A 12,867-nucleotide genomic window follows, 5' to 3' on the forward strand; every position below is an offset into this window, starting at 1 on the left:
TTCTGATATTAAAATAGTTAATTACAAGTTACGGAAAATAAAATATATTGAAATACAATAAATTTATGAATGTATATGTACTAAATAATAATATAAAATGTTAATTAAATTAATTAAATTAAATAATTAATTCAGTTAAATGTTTAATTTATAAAAATTATATTGAAAATAATTATTTACGACATATTAAACACTCCAGTTATTATACACAATCAGCGTCTTAATGATGCATTCTACACACGGCCAGGAGCCATAAGTTGATTCGATTATCATCCCGCGACAAATGTCGTATACAATTTTACATTCTCTCTTAGGTGAACGTTACGATTTCGTCATAAATGCCGATCAGCCTGCCGGCGCTTATTGGATTCAGCTTCGTTCTCTCGGAGAATGCGGAAATTCACGAGCACAACAGCTGGCTATTCTACGATATGCTCGAGGTCCTTATCAACCATCTACTGCACCACCTTCCTACGACTTCGGTCTTCCTCAGGGCGTTGTAAGTATATATGTATATGTATTTCTTATGAAATAATATATAAAGAATAAAAAAATATAAAGAAGAAATACGAAGAATTATCAAAAGCGTGCATGCCGTATAGTTTTTTGTTTGACGATAATTAAGGACAATATTAAATTTTTCACATAAAGTTAATTGTAATTCACCCAATTTCTGTGATCTTACGAAATCTTATCAGCACTGCCATCTGTGTGAATGAGACAAGTAGAAGAAACTCGTACATAATTTTCAAAAATAAACTATAATTTTTTATTTAGATCTATAAATACTATCTATACATTTCTCAATTAAGATATCAATTTTAATACGATTCATATATGAACAAAATGTAATAGGATGTAGAAAGATCTGAATCGAATGTGTTATCTTCAAACGATACAATAGAAAGCTTTCCAATCAATATTAGTTAGGGTAGGAATGATGTGTTAAAAAACTGTAGAAGAAAAAATTCTGATAAATTTAAATTGAATTAAAATCCCTTCAAATTCGATACATTTGTATTAAAAAGAAAATTGTTGAATGATTGTAATTAAATATAAATCTTTGAAAGAATTAGTGCAAATATTATAAGTGAAAAAATAACAAGTTTTACATTTTTATAGTAATGCGCATCGTGTTTTTAAATATAAAATGTGAAAAAAATAATTTTGTATAATGTAAGATTAACATATTACATTAACATAAACAAGATTTTTAACTGTTAAACTTAAGAATGCCTCTTAATAAATTAATGAAGGTGGCAAAGAGCGAACAGAGCTTCAGAAATCTTTTCTTGTCAGGTCCTGAATCCTCTGGATGCCATTTGCAACCGACAGCGCGAGGATGCGGTTTGCGTGAGCCAACTAAAGAATGCCCACCACATCGATAAGGGTCTTCTGCAGCAACGCCCTGACGTGAAGATCTTCCTGCCGTTCCGCTTCCTGTTCTACAGACCAGAAGAGGTCTTCCAGCCACAGACCTACAATCGCTTCCTGGGTAAGAAAGCGCTAATAGCTGTCTTAATTCGCAAAAAGGAAGCAAACGCATCACGCGATGATTGCGCTTGATTTTCGCTTCGTGTAGGAACAGCACTTCTCAGGTTTTCTTAGAAAGATGTGCTCCCTTAAAAAGGGATACGACCTTAGACACGCGTTGCATGCAACATCTTCGGCGATTTCTGAAGCTAAAAATAAATAAGAATTAGAGAGAAGGAGAAGTAATCCATTAGATACTCCGCGAGATACATTTGCTATATATAGATATGTATATATATATATATATTTTTTTAAACAATTTTTTAACTCAATAATATTTCAAAACATACAGGACATTTTAGAATCATGTTTGTTGTGTTTTTCTTATTAATTTAAGAATTTGAAATTTTTTAACAAAAATATTGCAATTTTTTGTAAAATTTCGTGCAAGTTTCTAACTCTTTCGTTTCATTTAACTCATTTAACATTTACTTAATACACGAGAAATATATGCGATTCACTGTATAATTCCGATGTGTCCGCAGTTGCGCCGACCGGCGATCACGTGATTTCTCTCGTGGACGAGATTTCGTTCACGTTCCCGCCGTCGCCTCCGCTCTCGCAGCTCGATGACATTCCACCCGAACAATTCTGTAACGGTGATAATAGGCCGGCTGATTGCGGCGCCAACTGTATGTGCACGCATCAGGTCGACATTCCATATAACGCGGTCGTCGAGGTGGTACTCGTAGACGAAGGTATGAACATCGCATTCACTATGACTGTTATACTCGCTGTCTTCACGCAGAATGTTTTCAATGTGGCAATAAATAAAAAGATATACTATACAAAAAAGAATTCTGTTAAAAAATGCACAAAATTTCAAATCTTATATTTTTGATCTTAATTTCTTTCTTATATTGCAATAATACAATTTTTTTTTATAGTAGAGCATATTTTTAATTGTATTCATCTTATGAAGCTGTGTATCTTTTCTAATCCTTCGTTATACGATCGATTTACAGTACAACAGCCAAACTTGTCGCATCCCTTCCACTTGCACGGATATGCGTTCAATGTGATCGGTATTGGCCGCTCTCCCGACAGAAATGTGAAGAAGATCAATTTGAAGCACGCTCTCGATCTCGATAAGCGTGGTCTCCTGCACAGAGAGTTCGACCTGCCCCCCGGTAAGGACACCATCGCTGTTCCCAACAATGGTTACGTCATCTTCCGCTTCCGCGCGAATAATCCAGGTAAGTTAACGAGGACAATTGAAAACTTTTCGCGCGATAGTCCGACGAGATGCAAAGCGGTTTCCGTTCGCGGCCGCTCGCATAATTGCGAAAGTTTGCACAGCACATTTGCACGCACTGACCTACCTCTGTCGTGTATTTTGTCCTTTAGACTATGTCTAAAGTATCCGGTCAACTTCAAACTAACTTGCTGAGGGATAATTTTTCGTAAATAATTCGGTTAGATGACAAAAGCTATTAACAAAATTATTTTCGTCTAGTAAAAATCAATTGCACAACGATAAAGAAAGTTTGTAATGTTTGAAGTAGAATACACACATTGCAAAATATAATATATATTGAGATAATAAAATATTGGAGTTGATACCAAACAAAGTTGTTTCTGATCAAAGGTTGATATGATATTAATAAAATGATATTAATGATTATTACTATAACAGTAACTTTGCAATCAAGTTTTCAACGATAAAATTAATAACCCTTGCTTTTGTTAAATTACGTAATTTACCAAAAAGGGCCGTTATTACTTTGATTATGAATTTCATCGTCGTAGATGATAAAATTATTGCAATATAAAACAGTCATCGTAATCAACTCCAGGAGTTTCGATATTACAAGCAGAAATTAAAACCGAGTTTCTTTATAGGATACTGGCTGTTCCATTGCCACTTCTTGTTCCACATACTGATCGGCATGAATGTGATTCTGCATGTGGGCACGCATGGGGATCTGCCGCCGGTACCACCGAACTTCCCGACCTGCGGTGACCATTTGCCGCCCATTTCGCCACCGTTGTCGTTGACGAACTCGCTGTTCCATTAACGCGTGAGCTCAGAAACTGCGAGAGAGGGAGAGACGCTCCAAAGTCCATACGATACTTGTAGCATATTCCTGTAAAGTAGCGAGCCTGTAATATCAAGATTTCTTTTTTTTTTCAACTACGCAATCTCGTCGGCCGTTCCCGAGAAGGCCCGTGTTCTCGGCTCTCGAGAACGGCATTCGATCGGGCGAGGAATCCGACGGGTGTCGACCCGCTGCCTCGCGGTGAACGGCTCCAAGAGCGAGAAATGCAGTGAGGAAAGTTAGACAGTTGTGCAGTGATACGCGAGGCAACGGGTTAACAAAAGGTTCGATCGACGCTCCGCTGGGCGTCGCGAAACGACAAACGCTCTCAGAAGTAATGATGACTTTAACGTTGAAAGAGTATATTGACGACAGTTGATAATTTATTGTGTTCCAGATGCTTCACCCATCACTGTCATTTTTACTATATCTATATCACACGTGTCATTCTTGTTACCTTTGCTTGCTACGATATATCTTATACTGCCATTCATATTTCGCAGTTGTAAAATTTAATTTGTAATGGAATCTGTTTTGCTGGAAAATTTATTGCGGAAAACGTTTGAATATATCTTCCAAAAAGCTATCTAGGTGTGTAGACTGTAACGGCGAATCCGCAATGTGGTGAGTGAAGCATCTCTGTGGGAAACGTACGAACGTTACTGGCTAACGTTTGTAACGCTCTGTAAATAATGTAGAAATAGTCACTATACTTAACGAAATATTAATTAATGTGGGAGTAACGGGGTACGTAGCATAAGAGGGGCATCGCCGTGAAGCCGTGATGACGCTTCGGGCGGAGGATTATCATTAGGATAAATGCCCTTCCACATAACTACGCAGGCTGGATCTGTACGACCACGGAATCCGCGACTACCGAAATTATTTAAGGACCCTGCTACATCAAAACTTTAAAATTATTATACAAAAATAAAAATTATTTTTCATGTGTGTACGAAATACATAATATTTATTTAATCTAACAACTATTAATTATTCTCTATTAACTTGGCTTTATTTTTCATTGCTCAATCATACTTTTAGCCAACTTTGCGACTACATTGTTGCCATATGTCTATGATTGTTGCTCATGTTTATTCAATTGTTAATTTATTTAAAGCTAGAGAAAAGATTTAACAAGATATAACAACTTTGTGAAGGTATAACATGTGGTTAATCGTGATTACAAATGGCGACGAGTTTCCCTCGACAGATCCAGGCTCTTAAAACAGTCCTTTAGTTAGGAAGTGAATTCGCGCTTGTGCCGCAAACAGCCCGAAATCGCGTGTTTATTGTTCTGTCAGCCTATACAATTAAAATCGATGAAAGTATCGAAATAATATTAGCGTGATTATCGAACTTTTTTTTTAAATAAAGACCTCGAGTACCTCGTATAATAACATCCAAATTATCGTTAATGATTAGCATTCTTCTCACGGCTACATCAACGTCATATCAATACATCAACACGCTATTTATTTTCTTCACCTTCCGTTTGCGTAATCTTTTTTCGAAATTTTCTTTGAAATCCGACGATATTCATCTGTCGTAAATTCGCGAAGGAAATTATAGCTGGCACTGAAATTATAGAAAATGCTCTAAGGAGAAAGCATATTTTTTTGAGCTTTAAGCATCTTTGTTCTTTAATTTCCATTGAGAAACTATACAATATCGTTAATAATGTTTCGTTTATTGCATTTTTATTGTGTTAATTTTTACTTTATTAATTTTGAACGTTTATTCTCTTTAGAATGATTTGTCTACATTCCTCCGGAGGGAACTCCTTCAAGTGCCACTCGCGAATTGATCTGTCTCGAAGGCACAGATAGGCTGACACGTTTATCGTTATAGTATACCGCGCTATGCATACGGCGCAACAATAGCTGTACGTTTATTCATGGTGCCTCAATTCTCTATAGAAAATACGTTTATACGCAACTCACAATTAACGCTTAATTCATTCGGTCATATATACGGTATACAGATGCAGAAACATTATACTTATCGTTAGATACGCGAGATAATCGCACACACGCGTGCGTGCCTTATACCTGTAGATAAAATTTCCCCTCCCCGGTACATTTCGCTAAATACATTCGTCAGAATCACCGAGACACGAAACACTCAAATAGCGTAATCGTGAAACGCACGTAACTGGTCGGCTTAATGCAAAAGAGATGTAGCGTATGGATTAACGAATTTTTTAGTTGGTATCGTCAACGAAAGGGAGAAATCCACTTTCCAACTATCACAAAAAATATATATATATATAAAGATAATGTAGCCATTTAACATAGAGATATTTTTTCACAAACCGTTAGTAGCTAAAATATAAAAGAAATAATTTTTTAATCCACTTCTCCTCGTTAACGTGAAAAAGAAATACCAACTGAAAAACCATCCTCTTATTTTAAATCGTAATCCTTTTGCATTGGGCTATCGAGTTGTGCGGAGAGTCCGTTGTTGTTGCTTTCTCGAGTCGGCCGTTCGCTTTCTCGCCTCGGCGAAGGAGAGAACGTTCCCTAGGATTAAAGAAGCACGATTTAGAGACCGTGCAAAAAGCCGACGCTAATCCGCGATGTGTGAGAGCGAGAGGATGTATCCTACGATACTACATCAATCGTGGCGGTCGGCTTCGGAGACTGTGACAGATACGATCTATTTGAATAGACGCGGCTTTGTGGGATAGCAAATATACGCTGTGTTTTTTAAACTATAATCGTTTTATTCTTAGTGAGAGATAGTTTAAAAGAAGATATCAAGGAGATAACGTACCTGCCGTTCAATTAAATTACGAGCACGTTGATTCTGCGTTTTTCTCGTGAGCGAATCTTTGAAGATTCGGTGGCTCGCTCATGGAGCAACAACTTAGAACAGAGTGATTTCATCGTCGACAATCAATCACGATTCATTATTCGCAGGCAATGAGGAATGCGGAATACTTAAATCGAGCTAAATCGTCTTCAGTGGAGATAATCATGATGTTTGTATTATTGCATATTGTTAAGGCTAATCAGATTAATTGCAACATGGATATATGAGAATCCGATAAATATTATAATTAAGTAGTAAATATTATAAGATTACGAAAAGGCGACAATGGCCAATTATTATGTTTTTTTAAACGTCATGTGTACTTCAGTGACGCAATGTTTGTGAACGTTGCATTTTCATAAAGTCATAAAGTATTAATCAAACTTTTAAAGACAGCTAATTATAGGCGATAATATATTACTATCTTACAAATTATTTACATGTCCATTTTTTAGGCCGTGCACTTGAAATATTTTTACTGTAGAAAATTTCACAGAAGATTTGTATGCGTTCAGAGTAATTTTTGATTTATTTTAAAAACTTTTTCCATCGACGATAGTTTATGAAGATGCAAAATTCGAAATAAGCTTTGTCTTAACTATTCACGCATATTGTTACCTATAGTTAAGTATCCAATTTTTTAAAAATTTCAGATTTTACTAAAATATTTCAGTAAAGAATCAACTAGTAAAAAAAAATCAAAATCAGATTGTTTTGACCAACTCTTCGAGCAGGTACTTCGATCGTTGTAAATATTGTAATACTGAAAATTTCCCAGTATTCACGTAGCTAGTAATATCAGTTTTCTCCCCTGTCCCCCGTGTAATTATTCATGTAACTAAACCCGTATAAATATTGTCAGTTACCATCCGTAAACATATGAGTTTTCGTGTTTTATATGAAGTATTTAAGCGAGAGTTATATATTTGTGTACGCGTAGGCACATGCAAAGCTGCTGCGGACCATTTTTCATTCGTATATTTTATTCTAAAAGTGTATTTTTAATAATAAATCGTTTTTAAAAATATCATTTCATAATTTTGACACTTCCGTTGTAGATGTATCAATCACCGTTTGCGTTTCTTTAGAAGAAACTTTACTAACCTATTTTTCAATTTTCACATAAAGAACTTCGAGCTGTGCTTAAAGATGTCCAACGTTAACTACTGCACTTCGCCGAGTGGGTGTATAATAAGTATATTTTGCAAAGAAAACGTGATGATTCTTACGTAGTTATAGCCCGCCCACGTAAAATAAGAAGGTAAGCCAGAAGGTTATAATAGGGTAGTCGGATATGAAAGTAGAAAAAAGATGTTCCTGGCAAAACGAGAACGCAAAAATGAGATGCGATTTGTAATTTAAATTATCATTATTAACACTAATAATACGGTGCTCTCATTCGGTGCATGATATTATTGAAGCAAGTTATTATTGTCATATTACGTAGAAGTCGTTATTTTACGCAAAGACCATATAAATTATGATCGTCAACTATATCGTGGAAAAGAATACATCAAATCGAACGTCACTAGTACATCGCGGTTACTAAAAAATTACTCTGAATATTTCTGCATAAACGGAATTGGATAATATTATGCACGAGGACATAAACGAAGGCAGCAGAAAGTTCGTATTAGTTGGATTACCATCATAAACTAAGCGGGAAGCAACGATATTCTCTTCAGAAAAAGATTACCAACTACAATTGGTACGCATAACTACAATACGTTTCGCATAATTCGAATTACCGAAGGTATCTCCCGAAATAAAAAGCACATATGTTTTTTAGATTAAATGAATTTATGTACAAAAAGCATTTATCTAATATATCTTATTTAAGATCAATGCGCAGTTTTGTAAACTCTAGCGCTTATGCTTATGACTATTATATTATGATACATACGCAGTCTAAAGCACGAGAATCATTTCACGAATGATTAGAAAAGCTAAATATAAAAATACCAATGTGTAATACGTATCGTTTTATATCGTGCTTATCCGTAGGAAATTTTACCTCATTAATATACTTAATCCGAGTTTCTCGTAACTATGAAGGTGTTCATTGTCGTTGATATTAACAAGTGCAAAAGTAAAAAATACGTGTATTTCTCTGTGAGAAAAACGGTGAAACACGTGTAATACTCGGCATCATACAATTAAATTTCATCATTCACTGCAAAATTTTCAAATTGTCAAAAATAAAGGATAAATTAAGGATCATTATGTAATATTGAGCTATTAACATTTTCTTAACCGTTATTATTAATTTATTATATTTTAATGTTAAAGCAATAGTTTTTCTTTTGAATTATCTCAAGTACGGCAAATGTAGTATAGGTGACTTTCAGCCATAAAGCGGTAAATGGCATGAGTCAGTCCTTCGAATAATCTTTTGTAATCAGAAAGGTGTTAACGCATTGTATTCAATATATTGCATATTGTTCAATATTTTAACTTTATACTTCTTATAATAATATTTTTTAAATTCTTCTATGGTTGCGGTCGGCAGTTTTACGGAACCGAACGCCTGTTCGTGCGGTGTTGGGATAATGCCATATAGCGACGCATATATAATATACATACATAAAATTTGCGTTTAATTAGAGTAACGTTAATGAAGACAATGGAGTTCTAGTTTCTTTTTTTTTTGTTGATAAATGAAGCTAACGGGAAGCATCACTTCCCGGAGTAGTGTGAACCGATGTTGGACGGCGGTCCTCTGTGATGATGATGATGCTTCTGTCCAGGACCGGAGTATCTACTTCCTGGTCGGGAGTGCACTATCGCGTAGTGATCGCTATTCGTCGATATCGACCTCGTGGAGTTCATGGTGGATCCCCCGGAGGCGTATCCTTGCTTTCCGTTTAACGAATACCTGAACACAAGAAGGGTCTCGTTCAGACACGCCATCGCATGCGTCATGTTGTGTAATGCAAGATATTAATTGCCGTTATCGTGACTCTGTGCGATGCTTAAAATAACGACCTTACTTAGAAAGGTCAATTCCGTCTGAGAGCAATTTAGACTTGAGATTCTTTGATCATACATATCCTTAGGGTGTTAATTTCTTCATAATCAACTATATAAAAGAGTCTATTATATGTATGCATATATAATATAAGAGTATAGTATATATACATATATATCAATTCACATCTCCGACAGCGATTTCATTAGCTCATCAATAAATAATCGATTCGAGCCACTTAAGTGGGCATCACCATGCCGCATGGTGGATGGCGCGCGATTATACGGTGCGTAATCATATATTATTGACGCAATTAATAGAGATACTTTGTCGGCGAGTCACGCGATTCGCTTTAGAGAGGTAATTAAGTCAAACCTCGACCCGTATTGAGAACCGTGCCAGCTGCGGTACGGATCATAATCCTCGATGATTGACGGCTCCTTCTCGATAATGTCGGTCCGGGTGCAGCTACAGGTCATCGCCGAACACAGGAATATGTTGATAATGAGCATGATGAGGAATAATATCCCGAGTGCCACCGCCAGCCACAGGAGCCACAGCGGGTGCACGCTGCCGTCATCGTACAATGTTTGTACAACTGCGCATGTGAAAAGACTCAGTATGTAATTTTCGTATCGCGATAGGCATTTATGTATATTATAAGTTTGTACGTGCATTGTAATGGAAATATCAACAATTACAGTATTAGAAATTCCACTCGCTCAAATAGTAATTTAATGAAAAAAAGGAAAAAGTCTATATGTAAATACATAGATGGGATAATTAAAAGGCACGCGTAAGTGGGTGAAGGATGCAATAACTTTTCAATGATAAATTCATTTTTTTTTTATAATATCTTTAACTCTAATCTATTTTAATTATCCTAAAATTATCCATAAAATTTATATCCTTCTCGTTAAAAATTGCAATTCATCCGGTATTTAGCGAGATAAGGAAATATTCACCTTGTTTCTATAAAATAAAATAATATAATTAATTCAACAACGTAAGTTCACAAGGATACCGATGATGACCGGTTATGAAAATTACAGCGTGGGACTTTGTGCCGGATGGACTAACGAAAAAGTCCAGAAGGCACGAAGTGTGATAAGCGAAATAAGATCACTTATGCCAGCTTGAGTACACATTATAATTTGTTGACAGCCTCTGGGTAAGTTGCGTGTCGAAGCGATTCAAATGCAGGTCAGAACGACGAAGAGGGACGACAGGCAACCATTTTGTGACGTGCGAGAAGAAGACATAAATGGGACATATACGCAAGAGGAGCAATAAGGGAACAGAGAAAGAAGAAGACCGCACGCATTCCCGACGTGGCTGCATACTTTTCATGTCACGACAGGTTATCAAAATTAACTGTAGAGGAAAGCGGATGCTGCAAGAAATTTCAGCGGATGTTATTCTAATTATCTTCGATCTCTTTATCAAATCGCGATCCTTGCTTATATAAAATAAATTAACCTGATTTTCGCTCGGAAAAATACAACTTCTCTTGAAAAATAATTAAACGTGCACTTTCACTTCGTACTTTCCATATAATTAAGAGTTGTTAACTCTTTCTTTGTTGACTGTGTTAGAAAATGTATTTTTGTAATGATACTATATATTTTTATAAATTTTTTATTAATATTAATAAAGAAACTTTTTTTAAAGTAAATTATAAAAAATCAAACCGCGTTCACGAGAGACAGATCAAGAATTTTATTAATTGGAAACTGACTCTTCATTTTTCTATATACGTAAGATGGATAATGATAGAAGAAAATGATACGTTAAGAATAATAATAATAATAAAAATAATATGTATTACAGTGACAATAACTGTTGATTCGATAGTGCATTTGTATGCCAAAACGGTTACCTCGTTTTTCGCCTGGTTGGAGAACGAAAACGCTCGTTCCGGCAAGTAGCACTCCTTCTTCACTACTAACACTTTGGCTGTTAGTGGAGGAGCCACCCTTTATCAGCTCTTCTTTGTCTCCTTCGCACACGGGGGTACCACAGCTCCCTAAGCATGAAAATTTTAGTTGCGTTACATCGCAACGAAAAACGTTCTGATTCTATATATTTGATTAATAGTTATACATCAAAAACTTGTCGCATTAATTCAAAGTTGTATAATCAAAAGTGTTAATAATTTATGAAAAGTAAGAAAAATGAAAAAAAAAACAGACGTTAAAAGACGACGTTATGCTTCTAAAACACTCTGCATGTAATTTATGATCAGTGCGACACTGAAACTAAATCAGCATGATGCTGATTGTTAAATCTTTTACTCTAAAAGGGTCATAACTTTTACGATTTGGAACGTAAAAAGCGATTCCTCATAAAACGAACGAGAATCGCTATCTGCATGTAATATCGCAACAAAACAACGAATCGTAAAAGTTGAATGCCATTTTATAACCCACATTCGTAACGAGATGCTAATGGGAAATCGTTCACCGGATGAGTTTTACCTCTGCACACGGCGATGTCGCATTGGAAATGCACCTCTGAACTGTCAGCAAACCGGAACATGGACAACAATGTGGCATCCGCTTTACCGGTGCTTCGATCGTATATGAATTTCGTCATTCGCACTTTCACGGGACAGCTTTGCAATCAAAACGAATCACAATTAGATCCATTGGGACAATGGGATCCATTGGGAATTTCCATTGTCGAAGCGACGCTGTGAATTAAGTAATAATAGCGAAACTGCGCGTCTTCCTTTTCAAATTTGATAATAGATCAATCCGGTCAATGAAAATAGAGTTAAGATTAATTTAAACAAACTTCTCGCAACTGAACGCTTCTCGCTATCTTTGAAGTTCTAAATCCGCTTCGACAAAGGATGAAACTTATAAGGAGACCTGAGTTCTCGTTTTGCATTATAAAGATCTTGTGGCAATAGAAGTTTTAATGGAAATACTATTTTGTGAAACTTTTCGTGGAAACCGTTCGCTTTTATTGTCACGTCGAATTGAATAAATTGATAATAGATTAACGAAAAATGCGATATTTAAAATAAAATTCCGATATTTAATAAATTGTTGCATAAAATATTTGTGTGTATCGGCAATAATTAAAAACATTTAATATTTATTTATAGCGTAGATATTGTACAAGATATTAAATTTGTTAACACAAACCACACACGGAAAAAACGATTTTGTTGAAAGGTCTAAAAATTTTGCTAAAAACAGATCTGAAAATAATTTTTTATTAAATCATTAAAATAATTAGTTGAAATGTTAAAACTGATAAGCATTGCTATAAAACGTTTTAATATTCTAGCAATCATTTTGACTTTTGCACAAAATTATTTTGATTAATGGACAAAAATTATTTTCAGATCTGGATTCAGCAAAAGTATTCTTTCCGTGTATTAATTCGAATAATATCGATTTATACGATTTATGTATCAAAGTAATAATCATATACGCTTACCCCTTGTCATCTATAAGCTGCACGCTGGAATTGAGCTTGTTGAAGAGCACACGTCTGAACTCC

General features: G+C 35.4%; 2 protein-coding genes across 2 annotated transcripts in view; one reads left to right on the plus strand and one right to left on the minus strand.

The window, feature by feature from the left end:
- LOC105452151 (laccase-4-like) overlaps nucleotides 1-7,413 on the plus strand; it is a 54,802-nt gene extending 47,389 nt beyond the window's left edge. The window contains exons 6-10 of the mRNA XM_011693032.1: nucleotides 315-499; nucleotides 1,300-1,495; nucleotides 2,019-2,231; nucleotides 2,499-2,729; nucleotides 3,376-7,413. Coding sequence (XP_011691334.1) covers nucleotides 315-499; nucleotides 1,300-1,495; nucleotides 2,019-2,231; nucleotides 2,499-2,729; nucleotides 3,376-3,551 — 1,001 coding nt within the window. The 3' untranslated portion in view covers nucleotides 3,552-7,413. The remainder of the gene's footprint in view (nucleotides 1-314; nucleotides 500-1,299; nucleotides 1,496-2,018; nucleotides 2,232-2,498; nucleotides 2,730-3,375) is intronic.
- A 754-nt stretch (nucleotides 7,414-8,167) lies between these two features.
- The window catches only part of LOC105452176, a 30,953-nt gene continuing 26,253 nt past the window's right edge, over nucleotides 8,168-12,867 (minus strand). The window contains exons 5-9 of the mRNA XM_011693068.1: nucleotides 12,805-12,858; nucleotides 11,832-11,968; nucleotides 11,234-11,380; nucleotides 9,730-9,952; nucleotides 8,168-9,261 (exon numbers count right to left, since the gene is read on the minus strand). Of these exons, the coding sequence (XP_011691370.1) occupies nucleotides 9,063-9,261; nucleotides 9,730-9,952; nucleotides 11,234-11,380; nucleotides 11,832-11,968; nucleotides 12,805-12,858 (760 nt within the window). The 3' untranslated portion in view covers nucleotides 8,168-9,062. The remainder of the gene's footprint in view (nucleotides 9,262-9,729; nucleotides 9,953-11,233; nucleotides 11,381-11,831; nucleotides 11,969-12,804; nucleotides 12,859-12,867) is intronic.

Source organism: Wasmannia auropunctata, unplaced genomic scaffold (assembly GCF_000956235.1).
Source record: "Wasmannia auropunctata unplaced genomic scaffold, wasmannia.A_1.0 LD336037.1, whole genome shotgun sequence".
Classification (NCBI taxonomy): domain Eukaryota; kingdom Metazoa; phylum Arthropoda; class Insecta; order Hymenoptera; family Formicidae; genus Wasmannia; species Wasmannia auropunctata.